The 20,446-nt window shown below is 41.0% G+C and overlaps 1 protein-coding gene across 1 annotated transcript in view; it reads left to right on the top strand.

The window, feature by feature from the left end:
- Positions 1 to 4,446: 4,446 nt before the first annotated feature.
- qsox2 (quiescin Q6 sulfhydryl oxidase 2) overlaps positions 4,447 to 20,446 on the top strand; it is a 62,958-nt gene continuing 46,958 nt past the window's right edge. Inside the window, exons 1-4 of the mRNA XM_072240280.1 lie at positions 4,447 to 4,769; positions 14,624 to 14,724; positions 16,681 to 16,729; positions 19,002 to 19,107. Coding sequence (XP_072096381.1) covers positions 4,499 to 4,769; positions 14,624 to 14,724; positions 16,681 to 16,729; positions 19,002 to 19,107 — 527 coding nt within the window. The 5' untranslated portion in view covers positions 4,447 to 4,498. The remainder of the gene's footprint in view (positions 4,770 to 14,623; positions 14,725 to 16,680; positions 16,730 to 19,001; positions 19,108 to 20,446) is intronic.

The following is a 20,446-nucleotide window of genomic DNA, read 5'->3' as shown; positions in this document are numbered from 1 at the left end:
TTGAGGGTGCTTGTGAGGCTGCAACTCTGCCATAGACAGTTCCAAGCCTGGCTACAAAAGGAGGGGGGTTGGATATGGGACTGGCAACCCCATCCTGTAAAACCCAGTGCTACAGGAACACCAACAGAAGCTCCATAAACCTCATTCTTGGGAGAGGAAGAATCTTCAAAAGTGGGCTACAGCTGGGGACAACTTAAAAGACTAGCCCAGGATCGAGGACTCTGGCAAGCTCCTGTTGGCAGCCTATGTCCCAGTAGGGATGAAAGGCTTAAGTAAATAAGTTGTGAGGCTGTGACTGAAGAAAAGATTACTACTTTAGTCTCCCTCTTTCACAGCTTCCAATGCTGGTATATCACTTCTTTTTAAGGAATAATATACTTTCATTGCAGGTGGTATAAAAAAGCTTAACTAGGTTGGTTCCTGGTATGAAGATTATTGATAGATTGTTTGAGGTTAGGTAGGTGGGATCTAAATTCTTCGGAATATAGAAGAAAGGGAGGTGATCTTATTGAAGTATGTCATGTTCTGAGTGGATAGTGAGATGATCCTTACCTTAATAGGGTTTAGTAAAAGAATATAGGTTATCAATTTAAGATGGAAATTAAGAAGAATTTCTTCTGTGAGGATTGTGACTTTTTGGAATTCTCTACCCCAGAAAGCAGTAGGAACAGTCACTGAATATACTAAAGACAAATATTGGCAGACGTTTGAACTAGAAGCAAGTCAAGAGTAGTAAGAGAGAGCAGTCAAGTGAAATTTTGGTAAAGGTTAGATCAGCCATGATCTTACATAATTGTAGAGCAGGTATGAGGGGGCTCCTTCTCCTGATTCTTGTATTCTAGTATTACGTGAGAGAACGTGGCATGAAATCAACTGTTTTTCAAGAAACTGGAAAAGGCACCATGGACAAAGTGGCTTCTTTTTGTGCAGTAACATTCCTGAGTCATATGATTAACCTTCATCCAAAGAACTGGAAACAAATACTTCAGGTTGAGAATCTGTTCGTAAACACTCCCTTTGTTTCTCCTCCACACCCCCTCTACTCACTGCCTGAAGACTAGATTGCTGAATCATAGGGAAATAAGATATTGTTGTGTTCTATGCTTGAATGAGACTTGGCTTACTTCCAGCACACTAGAAACAGAGTTCAGACCCGAAGGCTTCTTGGTTCATAGAATGGACCAAACCGCTGATTCAGAAAAGGTAAAAATTGGAGGTGTGTGTTTCATGATAAATGCTCGATGGTGCTCTGCAATGATTGTTTTGTCAAACTCATGTTTCCCTGATCTTGAACACCTAATGATCAAATGCTATCTGTTATATTTACTTAGGGAATTCCCCAACATAATCCTGACCATAGTTTACCTATCATCAGCGACCAACTATAGTCAAGCACTTGAGACTGCATGAGGCCATTTCCAAACAAGAAACAGTCTATCTCGATGAATTTCAAATCATAGTTAGGGACTTCAGCCAGACCTGTTTTGAAAAAAACCCTGCCCAATTACCATCAGCATAAAACCTGTAGCATCTGAGGTCCTAATGAACCAGACCACTGATGAGGAATGCTTACCATTACATGTCCGGACTACATTTCGTTAAATTTGATCACTTAGCTGTCCATTCGAGGTGATCAGGAGAGGCAGAGGAGCGGCTATGGAATTGCTTTGAGTCGGTGGACTGGGCCGTGTTCAATGCCTCATCTGCGGATTTGAATGAATACACCATGGTTGTCACAGACTTTATTAAAACAGTTGTATTTGTGCGTGTCCCCACACAAAATCATTCAGAGTCTTCCTCAATCAGAAGTCCTGGATGAACCGTGAGATCCGCAATCCACTGAGAGCCAGATCAGAGGCGCTCAAGTCTGGTGACAGAGAAAATTACAAGAGGTCCAGGTACGATCTCCAGAAAGCCATTTCATAGGCAAAGTGCCAATTCCAGAATAAACTTGAATCAATGAAGGATGCACAGCAAGTGTGGCAGGGCTTGAATACTATCACCTCTTATAAAGTTAAGCCAAGCAACAAAGGAGACAGCAGGGTTTCGCTTCCAGATGAGCTCGATGCCTTCTATGCTCCCTTTGACCATCAAAACATGGAGGAACCATCATGAACTCCGGCTGCCACCAACGATCCTGTGATTTCAGTCTCGAGGACTGTCAATCCATAAAAACCTGAATCCACAAAAAGCATCCAACCCAGATGGGGTACCTGGCCAGGTACTAAAAACCTGTGCTGATCATCTGGTTGGAGTGTTCACTGAGATCTTTAACCTCTCACCTCGGCAGTCTAGATACTCACCTGCCTTCAATTACACCGGTGCCTAAGAACAATGTGGTAACCTGCCTCAATGACCGTTGTCCAGTAGCAGTTACATCCACAGTGATTAAGTATTTTGAGAATTTGTTGATTAAGCACATCAACTCCTGCCTGAGAAGTGACTTGGATCCCCTCCAATGTGCCTACCGGAGCAACAGGTCCGCAGCAGATGCCATCTCATTGGCTCCTTACTCGACACTGGAACATTTGGAGAGCAAAACGCATATATCAGGATGCTCTTTATTGACTACAGCTCGGCTTTCAATAACCATCATCTCCTCAAAACTAACCAATAAGCTTCAAGATTGACCTCAATACCTCCTGGTGCAATTGGATCCTTGATTTTCTCAATTGCAGACCCCGGTCAGTTTGGATTGGCAACAACATCTCCTCCACGGTCTCCATCAGCACAGGTGAATCACAAGGATGCGTGCTTAGCCCCCTGCTCTACTCACTTTACACTGATGACTGTGTGGCTAAGCACAGTTCCAATGCCATATTCTAGTTTACTGACAACACCACCATTGTAGGCTGAATCAAAGTTGGTAACAAATCAGTACATAGGAGAGAAATTTAAAATCCGGTTGAATGATGCCATAACAACAACCTCTTACTCAATGTCAATTACTCAATTACCCCATGGATTGTCACCTTGTCGTGGTGGAGAAGCTTGTGTGGTCCTGAGATCCCGAGAGCGATGCTGTCTGGAGCTATGCTCCTGGTAGGGTCACCCATGGCGTTAAGGTCGAGGGTGAGGTCCCTGACAAAGAACAATCCAACCAAGATCTCAACGGTGGAACAGGCGGATGAAGTTACTTTGAACTCAATGGCTGTGAAGGCGGATGAAGGCTGCAACAAATCCATCAGCTCCAATCGTCGTGGTTTCCATGCCACTGGAATCAGTCAGTTTATTTGTGAAGTATCGTGTGCTTCTTGGAGTGCAACAGCAAGTACACGTTAAACAAATACATGCACAGGTGTCTTCACTCTGTGGGCCACTTCTTCAGAACGGAGACCATCATCCTCGACCTCGAGGGATAGCCACCACGACTCAGTGTCAGCAAGACCAAGGAGTTGATTATTGATTTCAGGAGGAGGAAACCAGAGGTCTATGAACAAGTCCTCATTTGACGATCAGAGGTGGACAGGGTCAGCAACTTTAAATTCCAAGGTGTTATTATTTCGGAGGACCTGTCCTGGGCCATGTAAGTGCAATTACAAAGAAAGTATGGCAGCACATCTACTTCCTTAGAAGATTCGGCAGTACGTTTAAAATTTTGACAAACTTCAATAGATGTGTAATGGAGTACTGACTGGCTGCATCACAGCCTAATATGGAAACACCCCTTGAATGGAAAATCCTACAAAAAGTAGTGGATACGGCTCAGTCTGTCAGAGGGAAAGCTCTCCCCACCATTGAGCACATCTATATGAAGCACTGTTGCAAGAAAGCAGCATCCATCATCAGGAAGTCCCCACCACCTGGGACATGATCTCTTCTTGGTGCTGCCATCAGGAAGGAGGTACAGGAGCCTCAGGACTCATACCACCAGGCTCAGTAACCGACATTACCCCTCAACCATCAGGCTCTTGAACCAAAGGGGATAACTTTACACAACTTCAGTTGCCCAGCCATTGAAATGTTCCCACAGCCTATGGACTCATTTTGAAGGGCTCTTTGTCTCATATTTTCAATATTTATTGCTTATTTACTTCTGATTATTATTTAGTTATTTTAGTATTTGCAGTTTGTTGCTTTTTAACACAGGTTGAATGCCCAAGTCGGTATGGTTTTTCATTGATTCCATTATGGATTTATTGAAAAAATCAATCTCAGGGTTGTATATGGTGGCATATATTACTTTGGTAGGATATTTATTTTGAATTTAAAGCACTTGTTTGCTTCCATTTCCAGTCATTCCCTCTCTCTCGTCTTTCTGCTAACCTGAGTTTTGACTTTTGATTTCCAGCATCTGCAGCTTCTGGCTTTTAGTTGTACCGATCTCAGTCTCGGCGGGCGCAGTCACGCTTCGATGGAGACGCTGCAGAGAGGGGCGGGGCTGTGCGCCCGTTGCCTGGGACAGACCAAGCACGTCCCCGGGTGACGTCAGGCCGGTAGGGTCAGAGTTGAAGCTGCACGAGCGGCTGGCGGCTGTTGGCCGCAGCGCTTCAAAACGATGGCCGCGCTGTGTCGGGGGAAGCGCCTGAGCTGCCGGGCTCTGCTCTCCCTCACCGCCGCCGCTACCTTCCTGGTGCAGCTGCTGCGGCACGGCCATGCCGCCGGCTTGTACAACAGCCAGGACCCGGTGGTCATCCTGGAGGCCCAAGGAGCGAAGGCGCTGCTGGTGAACTCGACCACCGCCTGGGCGGTGGAGTTCTACTCCTCCTGGTGCGGCCACTGCGTCAACTTCGCCCCCACCTGGAAAGCGTTGGGCCGCGATGTCAAAGGTGGGTCCCACAACACCCAGACAGACCCTGCTGTCGCTGCCCAGCCGTAGTTCTGAAATTTGCTTGTGTTGAGGTCAGCCTTGTCCGCTGTTGGTGAACGTTCTGGATTGCTTAAGCCATATGGTGCTTTGCAAGACGGGTTTATTGCTATATGCACAGGTACGGTGTGGTATAAGTACCGTTTTTTAAAACTTCATTGCACAAGCTTAGGTTTAGACACCGCATAGAACATAAAATAAGACATAATGCGAAAAAAAACACTATCAGAGGCGAGTGTAAATAGTGGCTCGTAGTGTTCCACTTTGGAAAAGTTGTAATCTGTCCAGCTGAGTGTTCGATGGACCAGAGTCATTGTCTTTAGCTCCCAGTACAAGCTCTGTCCTGATGATACATTTTAACCCAGAATGTTGACAGTTCTTTCACCCACCCTTCACCCCATAGACTTACTCGATCTGTTGCATTTCTCCAACAGATCGTTTGAAGCTTTGTGTTCTTCTCATCAGTACTCGAGTCCTTTCTCCAACCATATGTTGACTTCATTGTGTATTTATCTCATTTGCCCGTTGCTGACGATACTTTGGCTTTATTATAGCTATTAAGAATGATGATTAAGGAGCTGAATGATAATTATCTGATCTGAACGGTTAGTTTCTTTGTTCCATAACTATTTGTTCACATACTGTTCTTAAGAAATGTTGAAATTAGTGAGATGCATGAATATGAATTTCTGCATTTGCCATTTCTCATTTCTATTGCAGTTTGGACTTCGGATTCCTTTTCTGTGGTAACCGAAATTTTTCCACTAAAATAAGGAAAAGCAGTGTGATTTGTGTTTTAAACAGTACATCTCAGATCAACACTGCTGTTTGTGTAGAGAATATGAGGGGGTTCATTAGGAAGTAAATACAAAGTCTACTTTAACTTGTCAAAAAGAAAGCTAGTTAAACAATTATTTCTTATCTTTGGTCCTTGTCAGCAAATGAAATTGAAAGTTGATTTTTGTGATTGATGCTCATTTTGAAGGCCAATAGGTGCTTTTGCGGGAGATGTATTGAATGAGGATGTTGAATTTATCTGTCAGAAATTTTGTCCTTTGTATGCAAGTATATCAAGTATGCAAAGTACTTATTCAGGATGCATTGAAATGCAAATCATTTCTTTTGTGATGTGGCAATCCCTTAATCTAGGTTCACACTGAGTGGCCACTTTATTAGTTACAGGAGTAGAACCAAGTGTGGCCTGCTGCTGTTGCCCATACACTTCAAGGTTCGATGCGTTGTGCATTCAAGTCAAGTCACTTTTTATTTCATTTCGACCATAACTGCTGGTACAGTACACAGTAAAAACGAGACGTTTTTTAGGACTGTGGTGCTACATAAACAATACAAAAACTACACTGAGCTACGTAAAACAACACAAAACTACACTAGACTACAGACCTACCCAGGACTGCATAAAGTGCGCAAAACACTTGCAGGCATTACAATAAATAATAAACAAGACAATAGGCACAGTAGAGGGCAGTAGGTTGGTGTCAGTCCAGGCTCTGGGTATTGAGGAGTCTGATGGCTTGGGGGAAGAAACTGTTACATAGTCTGGTCGTGAGAACCCAAATACTTCGGTGCCTTTTGCTAGATGGCAGGAGGGAGAAGAGTTTGTATGTGGTGTGCATGGGGTCTTTCATAATGCTGTTTGCTTTATGGGTGCAGCGTGTGGTGTAAATGTCTGTAATGGCGGGAAGAGAGATCCCAATGATCTTCTCAGCTGACCTCACTATCCGCTGCAGGGTCTTGCGATCCGAGATGGTGCAATTTCTGAACCAGGCAGTGATGCAGCTCCTCAGGATGCTCTCAATACAACTTCTGTAGAATGTGGTGAGGATGGGGCGTGGGGGTGGAGATGGACTTTTCTCAGCCTGCGCAGAAAGTAGAGACGCTGCTGGGCTTTCTTTGCTATGGAGCTGGTGTTGAGGGATCAGGTGAGATTCTCCGCCAGGTGAACACCAAGAAATTTGGTACTCATAACAACCTTTATGGAGGAGTCGTCGATGTTTAGTGAAGAGTGGTTGTTCCGTGTCCTCCTGAAGTCAACAACCATCTCTTTTGTCTTGTTCACATTCAGAGACAGGTTGTCGGCTCTACACCAGTCCGTTAGCCGCTGCATCTCCTCTCTGTATATTGACTCATCGTTCTTGCTGATGAGACCCACCACGGTCGTGTCATCGGCGAACTTAATGATGTGGTTCGAGCTGTGTGTTGTAGCACGGTTGTGGGTCAGCAGAGTGAACAGCAGTGGACTGAGCACCCAGCCCGGGGGGGGCCCCCGTGCTCAGTGTGATGGTGTTGGAGATGCTGCTTCCAATCTGGACTGACTGAGGTCTCCCAGTCAGGAAGTCTAGGATCCATTTGCAGAGGGAGGTGTTCAGGCCCAGTAAGCTCAGCTTTCCAATCAGTATCTGAGGGATGATTGTGTTGAATGCTGAACTGAAGTCTATGAACAGTATTCGAATGTACAGTACTTTTTGTCCAGGTGGGTTAGGGCCAGGTGGAGGGTGATGGCAATGGCGTCATCTGTTAACGGTTGCGACAGTACGCGAATTGCAGGGGGACCAGTGAGGGGGGCAGCAGAGTCTTGATGTGCCTCATGATGAGCCCCTTGAAACACTTCATGATGATTGATGTGCGTGCGACGGGACGGTAGTTGTTGAGACAGGACACTAAAGATTTCTTCAGCGAGGGGTGGCCTTGAAGCACGTAGGAATGATGGCGCTGCTCGGAGATGTTGAAGATGTCAGTGAGAATCTCAGCTAGCTGGTCTGCACATCCTCTAAGCACTCTGCCAGGAATATTGTCTGGTCCAACAGCCTTCCGTGGGTTGACCCTGCACAGGGTTCTCCTCACATCGGCCACGGTAAGACACAGCATCTGGTCATTTGGAGGAGGGGTGGTCGTCCTCGCTGCCACGTCACTTTCCACCTCAAAACGAGCTTAGAAGTTATTCAACGTATCTGGGAGGGAGGCATCACCAGCACAGGCAGGTGGCGTTGTCTTGCAGTTGTTGATGTCCTGAATGCCTTTTGACATGCGCCCAGTGTCGCCGCTGTCCTGGAAGTGGCTGTGGATTTGCTGGGCGTGTGCACACTTTGCCTCTCTGATGGCCCAGGACAATTTGGCCCTCACTGTTGTTAGGGCTGCCTTGTCGCGAGTCACGGGTCCTCAGTAGTGCACGCACCTTTGCGGTCATCCATGACTTCTGGTTAGCGCGTGTAGTGATGGTCTTGGCCACAGTGACGCTCTTCTGCACACCACTGTTGTAATGTGTGGTTACTTGAATTGCGGTTGCCCTCCTGTCAGCTCAAATGAGTCTGGCCATTCGCCTCTGACTTCTCTCATTAACCAAGCATTTTCATCACAGAATTGCTGCTCCCTGGATGTTTTTTGTTTGTCACACTATTCTTCGTAAACTCTAGAGACTGTTGAGTGTAAAAATCCCATGAGATCAGCAGTTTCTGAGATGCTCAAACCTTGCTGTCTGGCACCAACAATCATTCCACGGTCAAAGTCAGTTAGATCACATTTCTTCCCCATTCTGATATTTGGTCTGAACAACAACTGAACCTCTTGACCATATCTCACACAAAATGCTGAAGGAACTCAGCAGGCCAGGCAGCATCTATGGAAAAGAGTGCAGTCGACATTTCAGGCTGAGACCCTTTGGCAGGACCCCATGTCTGCATGCTTTTATGCATTGAGTTGCTGCCACGTGTTTGGCTGATTAGGTATTTGCATTATGAGCATGTGTACAGGTGTATCTGATAAAGTGACATTGAGTGTATATTGGTAGAGTTTCAGTCTGACATATTTGGGTGTTGGCCTCGGGTTATGAATTTCTGAGTGATGAGATTGCTGATAAAATGACTGTGTACTCCCGTTAAAATAGTTTTATCAACATTTGATGTTGTGTTGCCAGTGTAGAAAAGCATTAGTTAAAGCATCGCACAGAACAGGCCCTTCGGCCCACAATGTTGTGCTGACTTTTTTAACCTAACTCCATGATCAGACTATAACCCTTCTCTCCCAAATAGCCCTTCACTTTCCTGGCTACAATGTTGACTATAATGTTGCTAAAAACAAATGATGTTCATACTGAATTAATGGAGGATCATTGATTCAGGAAGTACTAACCCAGCAGCTGGTGTTTTATGAAAGGGAAATTGTTTGACAAACTTCGAATTTGTTGATGATGTAAGAAACTGGTTGGATAAAGGGGAGTCTGCTGAATTTTGGTTTCTGAAGGCATTCGATGAAAGATCACCGAACACAACTCCCACAGGTGGATTAACTAACAAACAGTAAAGATAAATGGGTTTACATTTTTAGTTTGCCAAGCTGTACCTGTTGGATTGCCACAGACGTCAGTGTTCAGACTTTCGTTGTTTGCACTCTTTATTGATGCCTTAAATAAAAGTGCTGAGTCTATTAGTTAGAAATTAGTTGGCAAAATATGGCAGTTGGAATAAAAAGTGAGGTTGTCCATAGAGCGTAAAAATAGTATAAAATATTGTTGAAATGAATGCAGATGATAGAATGCTTTTCTATAGAATTATACAGCATCGAAACCTGAGCACACCAATGCCACTGCTGGTGACCCCACAGATAGTTATCCTTCTATGATGTACCCTCTGAACAATCCAATAATAATGTTCGAAAATGTCGAAGAATGTATTCTATCCTTTATTAGCAATAAGCAAAACATACAATCTTCAACCAATGCAATTGAGTGGACTTAAGGGAAATTAAGCAGTCAACAAAAAGCTGTGACATCCATCAGTCTCCAGCTCTTATAAACTAACCACAATGAAGCATGAATACCTAACTTATTCCCTTCGCTTTTACCGTGCCACCACCCACATGACTAGTTACCATAATAAATATGCAATGTAGATCAAAAGCAGATGCATGGCTCCTAAAAGGCCCTTCAGTCCATCAAGCAGTCATCTACATTGTGAGTGTGTATGTGTGTGTGTTGCTCAAGGTTTCCAGTATCTGCAGGATCTATCAATTCCCAACCTATGTTAATCCTATACTGATCCCATTTAAATTTCCCGACTCTCCCATCAGCCCTTCCCATATTCTGTCATTTGCCTGCACAGTAGCGGTGGTTTACAGTGGCTAGTTGATCTATCAAACCCTAACCATTAGGACGTAGGAGAAGACCGGTACACCTGGAGAAACCCTTGTAGTTATCGTAAGAGTGCCAATTCCATGGTGCCAAAGATCAGGATTGAACCCAGGTCTTTGAAGCTGTGTGGCTGTCTGTGTTCATGCACATATAGTGGATAAAGTAATTAGGAAAGTAAGTGGGATATTGGTGCAACTTTAAGGGGCATGGATATTATAGTCAGGATGTCTGACTCCATCTCTGACCCCCCCCCCGAACAGCTATCTGCATTTATGATTTCCTTATTTAAGGAAGGATAAATTTGCTTGGAGATATTTTAGTGTAAATTCATAAGTTTTTCTGTTCTCAGGTGTTGATTACTGAGCAAAGGTTAAACAGATTTTTCCTATGAGTTTTCAAAAGAATGAATTATTGAAGCAGCTTGAAGAAATCCCTGATCAATTATCACCCACATGTTATCTGCAGAAGCAGAGCAGCCAATACACTTGATCACTGTTACACCACCATCATGGCTACTTGCCGTGTCATTTCACTCTCACGCTTTGGCAAGCCCAATCACCTGGCTGTATTTCTATTCTTGGCATGCAGGCAGAGACTAGTGACCGCAATACCACTGGTGAGCCCCATGAAGGTACAGTGAAGAGAGCAAGAGGAGCATTTACAGGACTGCTTTTAGTTGGTAAACTGGAGCAGGTTTAAGTATTCATCTTCGGATCTGAATCAATATGTCACAGCGTTACCAACTTTCAGACCTGCGTAGATGAGTATGTACCTTTGAGAACATACTGTATTTTACTAAGCTAGAAGCCTTAGATGCACCAGGGGATTCACAATCTGCTGAGGCTAAATCTATTGTGTTCAAGACTGGCAATCCAGGATCCTATAAACAACCTATGGAAGACCATCGTGAGAACAAAAAGGAAATTTTGTGTGAAATTAGAGATGTATGACTGCTGTGGGAGGGTTTGTATAGCATTACTTCCTATAAAGTCATACATTACAGCATGAATTACAGGCTTCACTCCCCAATAAGCTTAACACTTTTTTATGCGCGTTTTGTGAATTCCCACAGCTTCGGGCGACCCTGCAATCTTTGTTTTGGAGGCTGAGGTCAGAACATCCTTCAAGGAAAAAAACACTGCAAGGCATCAAGACCCGTTGGTGAACCTGGCCAGGTACTAAAAATCTGTGCCGGCCAACTAGCTGGAGTGTTCAAAGACATCTTCAGTCTCTCAGTGCTACAGTATGATGTTCCCAGCTATTTCAAAAGGGCAGCAATCATACAGTGCCCAAGAAGAGCAGAGTGAGCTGCCTCAATGGCAATTGGCCAGTTGCACTCTTGTCTACTATGATGAATTTCTTCAAGAGATTGGTTATGGCTGGATTTAACTCCTGCCTGAGCAAGGATCTGGACCCTGCTGCGTTTTGCTTACTTTCGCAACAGGTCTAAAGTGGGTGTAGTCTCATTGGCTCTGCACTCAGCTTTGGAGCACCTAAACATCAGCAAAACATACACTGGGTTGCTACTTATTGACTACAGTTCAGCTTTCAACACTTATTATCCGTACAGTATTAATCACATTGTTTTTAAACCTGTGCCTCTGTACCTCCTGAGACTAGACCCTCAACTTCTTCAACAAGAGACGACAGTCATTATGGATCAGAGATAACATGTCCATGTAGACAATCAACACAGGTGCATCTCGAGGGTGTGTGCATTAACCTACTGTTCTATCCTCTGTATACTTGTGACAATGTGACCAATAATAAAAGCATTTTCTGCTTTTATCTTAGTTTTCCAGCATTGCAATTTTCTGAAGTTCCAGAAAATCTTTTGAAATCAGCATGCATTTAACTGTCTGGTGTAATGGAGGCACAAAAATGGCAGGATGTGGTAGAAGAACTATTCATTATTGGATGGAGGAGCAACACCTTTTATTCCATCTGGTTTGCCTCCTATCTGATGGCATGAATATCAATTTCTCCTTCGGTAAACACCCCCCCCCCCCACAACTCCTTCCCCTATTTCCCACTCTGACCTTTTACTCCTTCTTACGTGCCTATTACTTCCCCTGGGTTCCCTTGTCTTTCCCTTTCTCCGAGGTCCACTGTCCTCTCCTATCAGATTCTTTCTCCAGCCCTTGACCTTTCCCACCCACCTGGCTTCACCTACTGCCCTCCCATAGCCTTCTTTCCCTTCCCCAACCTTTGTATTCTGGTATTTGCCCCCTTCTGAGTCCTGAAGAAAGTTCTCTGCTCGAAACATTGATTATCTATTCTTTTCCATAGATGCTGCTGCCTTACCTGCTGAGTTCCTCCAGCATTTTGTGTGTTGCTATTCATTGTGATGTTGGGTGTGAGAATTTTGTACATGACCTACTTTTACCTCCTTGAATAACGAAGCAGTCTGTGCTTTTATACAGGTGGACCCAGATAACATTCAGAACCAGGTAATGACAGTGTCCCCTTGATATTTAATGAGGGCAGCTATCACTGAATTTCCCATAATTCATCATCATGAGATTCCTCATTGACTAGTTTTTTAACTGGTCAGCTATTCATGTAGATGCTATGGTTACGACGTTAGGGAGTGGGTCTTCTGCAATAAGATTTATTTCCTCAAATCCTTCCACCATCCACAAGTTCGGACAGTGTTGAATACTGCAATAGCCTGGATTGGTCAAACAAAAGTTGAAGATGAGTTTATTGTTATATGAACAAGTACATGCCCAATATGCATAGGTGAAATGAAAAACTTACATGTGCCAACATATAAGCACCATTCATAAGAAAAACCTAAATTCAACATAAATGATACATATTTTACAAGAAAACTCAATTAGAGCAAAATCAAGTCCATTTTGGTGTGAAGTGGTCACTGTTACTAAATTGTTGTGATTAGGGTGGTGTAGGTTATTTCAAGAGTCAAATGGTGGGTGGGCAGCAGCTGTTCTTGAACCTGGTGCTGTGGTACTTCAGGCTTCTGCACCTCCTGCTTGATGCAGCTCCTATAACATCTAGGAAGTAAAAATTTTTTTGAAAATGCCACTACTGGGAATCACAAAGTAAAATGCTAGAAAACACTTAAAGAGAAACAGTTTACCTTTAAGAGGAAAGAGGCATAAAAAAAAGGACAAAACATGTTACAGAGAGTGTGGGAAAAGATTAGCATCATCCAGTTTCAGCACTTTTCACTTGACACATACAGCCCCAAAGTGCCTGATCTCTGTTGCCAGTAGACCAAGCCAGCAGTGTGTTCTCCCTTTTAAAAAAAAAATGCACTGCAGTATTCTGCCAGAACTGCAACAACTCTGAAACCACTGTTGTCAAAATGAAGGGTAGTAAGTGCACTTGAAAATATTTCCACATCAGAGCAAAGCCCTGAAGTTCTATCCCCAAGTGGTACTGTACACGTACCTACACGAGTTCCATGAAGTTGGCAGAATACAGCTCATTCCTGAGCAAATACAATGGATAATAAATTGCTGATAACATACACAGTACATGAATAGAAAAAGTGCAATATTTTGTAATGTGCAAAAGACACATTTGAAAAATCCTCCAATTTAATTTAGCATTTTAATTTGCTATCTCATAATTTGGAAAATATCATTGAACTGCATAGTTTAGTACATTAGTGGTAGGAACACTGGGAGAGGAAAAGTTGCTTCATAAATGTATCCATAAGATAACAATGCTATTTTGGCTTTTTTGCATAACACATGCTAAGGCCACAAGCACACATTGATCATATGAGTCAGTTGTTAACTTGCAGCTAGCAGTGTATTTTTAAAGCTGCTGTTAACTGGCATATTGATTGTACCTCAACATTGTTGTATGAGCACATTGCAGCAGAAAGGTGGACTAATTCTGAACCACTTAACAGTTCTGTAATTGCCTAGATAACTTTTGCAGTGAAAATTTTAAAATGCCTTTGTTTCCTCATCAAAAGAGAAGCTAAATTACAGAATTAAGTACAGTGCCTTTTTATTGTTTTTAAGGTTTCAGATCAATTTAATGTTCTCTGTTCTATGGTGTAAGCACTTTTAGTGCAGTGCATTTATTTTTCATTAGTTTTTATTCGAGTCCTTGTTTAATAAAGGTAGTTTGTGTTTGCATCCGTTTGATGAGGAAGCAGTTTGAGTTTTATTTGGCACTTGACCTGCACCCCATTGCAGTGTTTTTAAATTATTGAGTACTTATTTTGTGGAAAGCTTTTTATGATTATGTTTCTGAATTTTACAATAAATAATCTCCTGCTCTGGTTTCATCCCTGTGGTTGTGGATAAAAATTGTTTTCCTTTTCCACTTCACAACATTTATTGTGCTGCCACCATCTGAGTTGTCCCAGGCAGCTGGAGTGAAGCAGATCATTGATGCACATTTAGTTTTTATAGAACCTAAATTAACTTCTACCTGTGAAGGGAAATTAACTGGCACTTCATCTGCATAAAAATCAATATTGCAGTTTAGATTTTGTTTAACTGTACTCCAGGAAGGCAGCTTTAAAATTCTTCGTCCGTAACATTCAAATTTATTGGTTCTAGTTGGCATGAATTCAACTAGAAATTTCAGCTTTTATATTCTATTCCCTATTTGATCTAAGTATCCCATTCACCTTTCAAAGATGAGATTTGTATCAGAAAAATAATGGAATGAACATTTCTTTGTAGATTGGGAATTGGCTATCAGGTTAGGTGCGATGGACTGTGCTGACGAGAAGAATTTTGCCACTTGTACAGAATTTGGTGTTCACTTCTATCCAACTTTTAGGGTAAGGACATACTGTACTTACTGGCTGAGCATGTGATAGAAATAGTGTCTTTGTGCAGTGAATCGCTTTGCAAACTTGCATTTCGAAATGAAAAATTTTTACTAATCATCAGTTCCTTTTTGCACTGTCTCCTGAAATGTATCAATTTTTATCTCATTATGTAGGTAGATAAAGCACAACAGCATTATAATTGTGAACTAACTTAACAGTGAAGTTTCCTTCCTTGCATTATTAGACCAGTACATACAGTCTAGAACTACCAAAGCAGCAATATTAGCCCATCAGGTGCCCTTGGCTTTGAAGTTCGATAAAAATTAATTTATTTTTTCTCCATCTAATTAATTATCATACCATTTATTTATACTGGCTTCTTGTTAAATCAATCAGAAGCTAATATTAATGTCCATTGTGTTTACCATGTCATTACATATCATTGAAAATTTGTTATTCTTTTGAAGTTTATTTATTACATATTTGTTGCAATTTAGGTTTTATTCCTAATTATTTCAGTTGGCCAGCATGTAACTAGTGTCCTACTAGAAAAATTCCCTGCATGGTGAATTTCAGCAGAATAAGGATAAATACAGTGTACCATAGAGAACAGATGTTTCCTGAAGTTATGCAATTGTTCAATGCACTCCTGATTTAAAGAGTAAATATCATTGGTTCTTGACTGGGGTAAGATAAAATAACAATGTACATCATTAGGAGAAATCGTATCATCATACCGTATCATAATGCAGTAGGCAAAAGCAATATCAAGAAAATATGTTAAATATGCTAATTCTTATGATTTTCATAAATTGTATATTTAAAAAAAAGTTACTCCCCTTCCTTTCCAGTCCTGATGAAGGGTCTGGACCCGAAACATTGACTCTTTATTCCCATCCATAGATGCAGCCTGACCCACTGAGCTTCTCCAGCACACTGTGTATTGCACAAAACAAAAGTTACTGCTGTTTTGAGATGTAAATTCTCAGTCAATATTCTCAATCTTTCTAATTTGGTTTCCATTTCCTTTAGCTGCGTAACAATTTTTTTTGTTTCATTGTCGACCTTTTCAGCAGTTACTAAATAAGCAAGGAGAATCTTCTCTCTTGTTTATAGAAAAGTACTCAATTGATATCTTTACGAATTCCAAATTGCATGACAAGTTGTTTGTCTTTTCATTTCAGCAGAGTGGCTTTAAAATGATCTGGAGTAATATGATAATAGTTCCCCAGTATTGCTGTTGAGATGAAAATCATATGACTGCATGATCAACAATTTTTTTTATTCCACTGTCTTGCCTCAGACAGAATTTAGGACTTGGCCAGCCTAAGGATGCTTGACCAATTGTTTTTTTCAGCCAAAGTAAAATGTCATGAATCTCCAATTTTCCCCATTTGAAGTTCTCGGTGTAGCTGAGCATGATTTCTCTACAGCCTTGAGCTCAGAAATCTAGTTATTAATGAGTTGAGTGCAATGCTTATTGTTACATTGTTTTTGTTTGTTCTCTGGACTGACTGTATTCTTAAGAAATTTTGGCTGGCACAGCTATGTCAGCAGTTTTGTTTTCATCTTCCAGGAATTTAGAACATTTAATTTGAGGCTTGCATTACATTGCTTTTTTTTCTCTCAGCAATATACAACTAAATTTCTACTTTGATCTTGACAGCCCAACCATAATACTGCAAAATAGCTCAGTGCAATTGGAAAGTAATAAATTACTAATTATAGTGGAAAGAATTGGGTTTCAGAAGAAATATAGTGACTAATCATAATTTGGGTGAGATTAATTTTATAGATGAATTTTTAGAATAAAAATGTTTTGTCAAGTTTCTTCCTAATTTTCAAAATTGCATGTGGTTTTGTGTAAACAAATGAAAATATTAAACAAAAGAAACAAACTCTTGTGCTATCAGTAAGAAGTCTGTTATTAATATCATTAATTTTTATTTTGTTGCTCCCTTGCAGTACTTCAAAGCACTTGTAGGTCATTTCACAACTGGAGAAGATTATAAAGGTATGAGAACCTTACAGAAGAAGTTACATATTTAGCAGATAATTGAACAAAGGGCACTTGATGTAATATTAATAGCCAAATACTAGTTAATTAATTTGAATTTCTGTAATTTGAATGTGGAAGTAATATTACTGTGTTATTTGGCAGAAGACTTGGGTAGGTATTTACCTTTGTAATGGCAACAGTCATGGTGCCTTTAGGTATAAATACTCTACTTTGAGATGGTTTCTGTTCTACAGATGTTTTATCCCCTTCTTATTTGAAAATGGCTGAGTTATTCTTGTATATATCTACCAAGCACTGAGGTTGTTAGAAATAAAATTTATCATGTTATGGAGAATGGTCACCCGTACCATCTAGAATCTTTGAGTAATTTGCACTATTATGTTAGAATCAAAAGGATTCTATCACCAGACAAATATTCCTGCCCCTCTATTATTAGCATTCTGATGGCATTTCTCCCTGGTCCACTCTTCTGTCCCCATCTGTTATTTCCTGTCTTATGGCACCTTCTCATGCAAACAAAGATTTCTCTTACTTCTCATTTTCACTTATTGCCTTCTTTCCATCCAGAGGCCCAAACAGTCCTCCTCGGTGAAGCACTGATTCACTTTTGTTAACCATAAATTGTCTAACTTTTCCATTTTAGTGTACTTTATTTCGTGTTCTTTACTAGAGAATGCAAAGGCTTGATTGCGTGATTACTTTGTGGAGCACTTGGGTTTGTCCGCAGGAATAATCCTGAGCTTCCAATTAAGTCGGCTGCTACTTAAATGCTCTATCCTAATCACTCTGATCTATCTATGGTTAACTGCAGTGCATCCCTGTGCAAGCTCACGAATTGATGTTTACTTTCCAGTGGGCATATTACAACCTTTGGAATTCAATATTAAACTTTCCAACTTCAGGTAATGTTCTTTCTACCTGAATAACAGTTGACAATTTCTGCTAATCATTTATCTGTATTTTTGGCTCAATTTTTTTTTGCCCCTTTAATATAGTTTGATCTGCTGGGCATCTCCAGCTGTGTCCTACTGATATCAACACAATAAAACCAGTAGAGGATATCTACTACTTACTGCCGTTTTAACTAATTTTGTCTCACCTTTCAAAAAATACTTTCTTTTTCTTCCATCCATTCCTCCTCCGTCTCTGCTGCTAAAAACTCATTTTTTCTCTCTCTCCCAATTCTGACAAAGAATCCTGGACCTAAAATATTAACTATTTCTCTTTCCACAGATGCTGCCTGACCTGCTGAGTGTTTCTGTTTCAGATTTACAGAATCTGTTGTTTTCATATTTAAATGTCTTTTTTTTTCTTTTTTTTTTACCACACTTTCGCTAGCACTGCAGTCCTTTGTTCCTCCATATTTGAAGGAATCATCTTTATTCTCTACTTAATGGATACCATAAATACTTCCATAATGTATAACCAATCCCCTTTTATAATGGTTAATAATCCAGAGGTCAATGGAATATAAATTAAACTGTCCCATTAAATCTGCTCTGCATATACTTGTGATGCGGTTTTAACTGATTAGTAAATAGTTGCCTGAGTTCACTGATCAGGATTCATAAATTCAGTTCCCACCATGGTAGTTGGGGAAATTAAATTCAATTAATTAAATACATTAATAATAAAAAGTAATTACTAGTAATAGTGACTACAAAACAGCTGAATTGTTATTTGAAAACCAGACTAGTCCTTTCATGTTTTTCAAAGAAGGAATTGTTCATCCTTACCTGGTCTGACCTATCTTATCAATGAAGATGGTTTATTCTTAATGGCCTCTGAAATGGGCAAGTAACCCATCAATTTGGGATCAATTAGGGTTTGATAATTGCTGGCCTTCATAGCCAAGTCGACTTACCAAGATTTTCTTTAAATATAAGCAATTGCTATCATGTCAAGAGTTTTAGTTGATCTTGTGTAACTGGAAATGCAGAGCAATATACAGAGTAAAGTTTATTGTATTTTTTTGTTAATTTCGTAGAGAAGAGACACAATTTGTTATTTTTGTTTACATCATTGCAGATTTTCCCCTTGATAATTTTATCATTATGTTTCAACATTTTGTTACACTTCAAGGGTATCTGGTTTTGGAATCAACTTTTTAAATCATTCATTTTGAGTGCTGCCAAAACTTAAACCTGATATTTAATAAATGTTGGTGAAAGTCACAAAGTTTAGACAGTTATACTTGCTTTTACAATGATGCTTGTGGATAACAGCTGAAGGATCTTTTTTAAATTTCCAAATATTTGTTCTGTAGGATCAAACAGGGAGGTGCAGACTTTACGACAGATAATTATTGACTTCCTACAAAATAGTACAAATACTAATAAGCCGCCTGCTTGCCCTGTATTGCAACCAATCAGGTATTGTTGGAAATTTAACATTTTGAAGGAATAACAGAAATAACATTGTCTTTTGACACTAGTTTGGAGAGATTTTGCTTGTGATCTATTTGAAAAGGGTGCCACCTACTGTCTCTAAATTTTTGGCGAGCTGTTCACATTTAGTCTGATTCTATCATTCCACATTGCAGTTACATTTTACTTCTCTTCTCTAATCACTTTGCAGCAAATTGATTTGCAGCCTTCTCTCTATTAGGGAATGAAGGAACTAGACTTTGATCATTATTTCAGTTCTTTTTTTTTTCCTTGTGTCTGTCATGTGCAAAATTCTCTCATCTATTTGCACAACGTAAATTACTTGTATGCAATCTTATTGCTCCAAGACCTTGGCCTCAATACCTCCTTGTGCAATCGGGTCCTGGATTTCCTCACTTGTGGACCCCACTCAGTATGGATTGGTAACAACATCTCTTCCATGATCTCCATCAACGCAGGTGCACCACAAGACTGTGTGCTTAGTCCCCTACTCTACTCGCTTTATACCCATGACTGTGTGGCACAGCTCCAACACCATATTCAAATTTGCTGATGACACCACTGTTGTGGGCCCAATCAAAGGTGGTGATGAGTCAGCATACATGATGGAAATTGAAAATTTGGTTGAGTGGTGTAGTAACAACAACCACTCACTCAATGTCAGCAAGACCAAGGAACTGGAGTGGGAAACTAGAGGCCCAGAGCCAGTCTTCAGCAGGGGATCAGAGGGGAGAGAGTTAGCAGCTTTAAATTCCTGGGTGTTTCTATTTCAAAGGACCTGTCCTGGACCCAGCACATAAGTGCAATTGCAAATTAAGTACGTCAGCCCTCTACTTGGGAGACTGTGCAGATTTGGCATGACATCCAAAACTTTTGACAAACTTCAAAAGATGTGTAGTGGAGAGTGTATTGACTGGCTGCTTCACAGCCTGGTATGGAAACACCAGTGCCTTTGATGGAAAATCCTACAAAAGGTCGTGGATTTGGCCCAGTACATCAGGGGTAAAGCTTTCCTAACCATTAAGCATAATTGCATGGAAGTCAGCATCTATCATCAGAGATTCTCATCACCCAGGCCACGTTCTTTTCTCACCACTGCCATCAGATAAAAGGTACAAGTGCCTCGGGACTCACACAACTAGATTCAAGACCATTTCTACCCCACAATCATCAGGCTGTTGTCAGACTCTTGAACAAAAGGGGATAACTACACTCATTCTATTTCTCGTGTTTCCACAACCAATGGTCTGTCTTTAAGGACACTAGTTTATTGTTCCATTTTCTTTATTTATTGCTATTTATTTATATTTGCATTTGCGCAGTT

The sequence above is a fragment of the Mobula birostris genome, chromosome 22, assembly GCF_030028105.1.
Source record: "Mobula birostris isolate sMobBir1 chromosome 22, sMobBir1.hap1, whole genome shotgun sequence".
NCBI classification, from domain to species: Eukaryota; Metazoa; Chordata; class Chondrichthyes; order Myliobatiformes; family Myliobatidae; genus Mobula; species Mobula birostris.
Note: the sequence above shows the minus strand (reverse complement) of the source record. Positions and strands in the feature narration are given on the sequence as shown.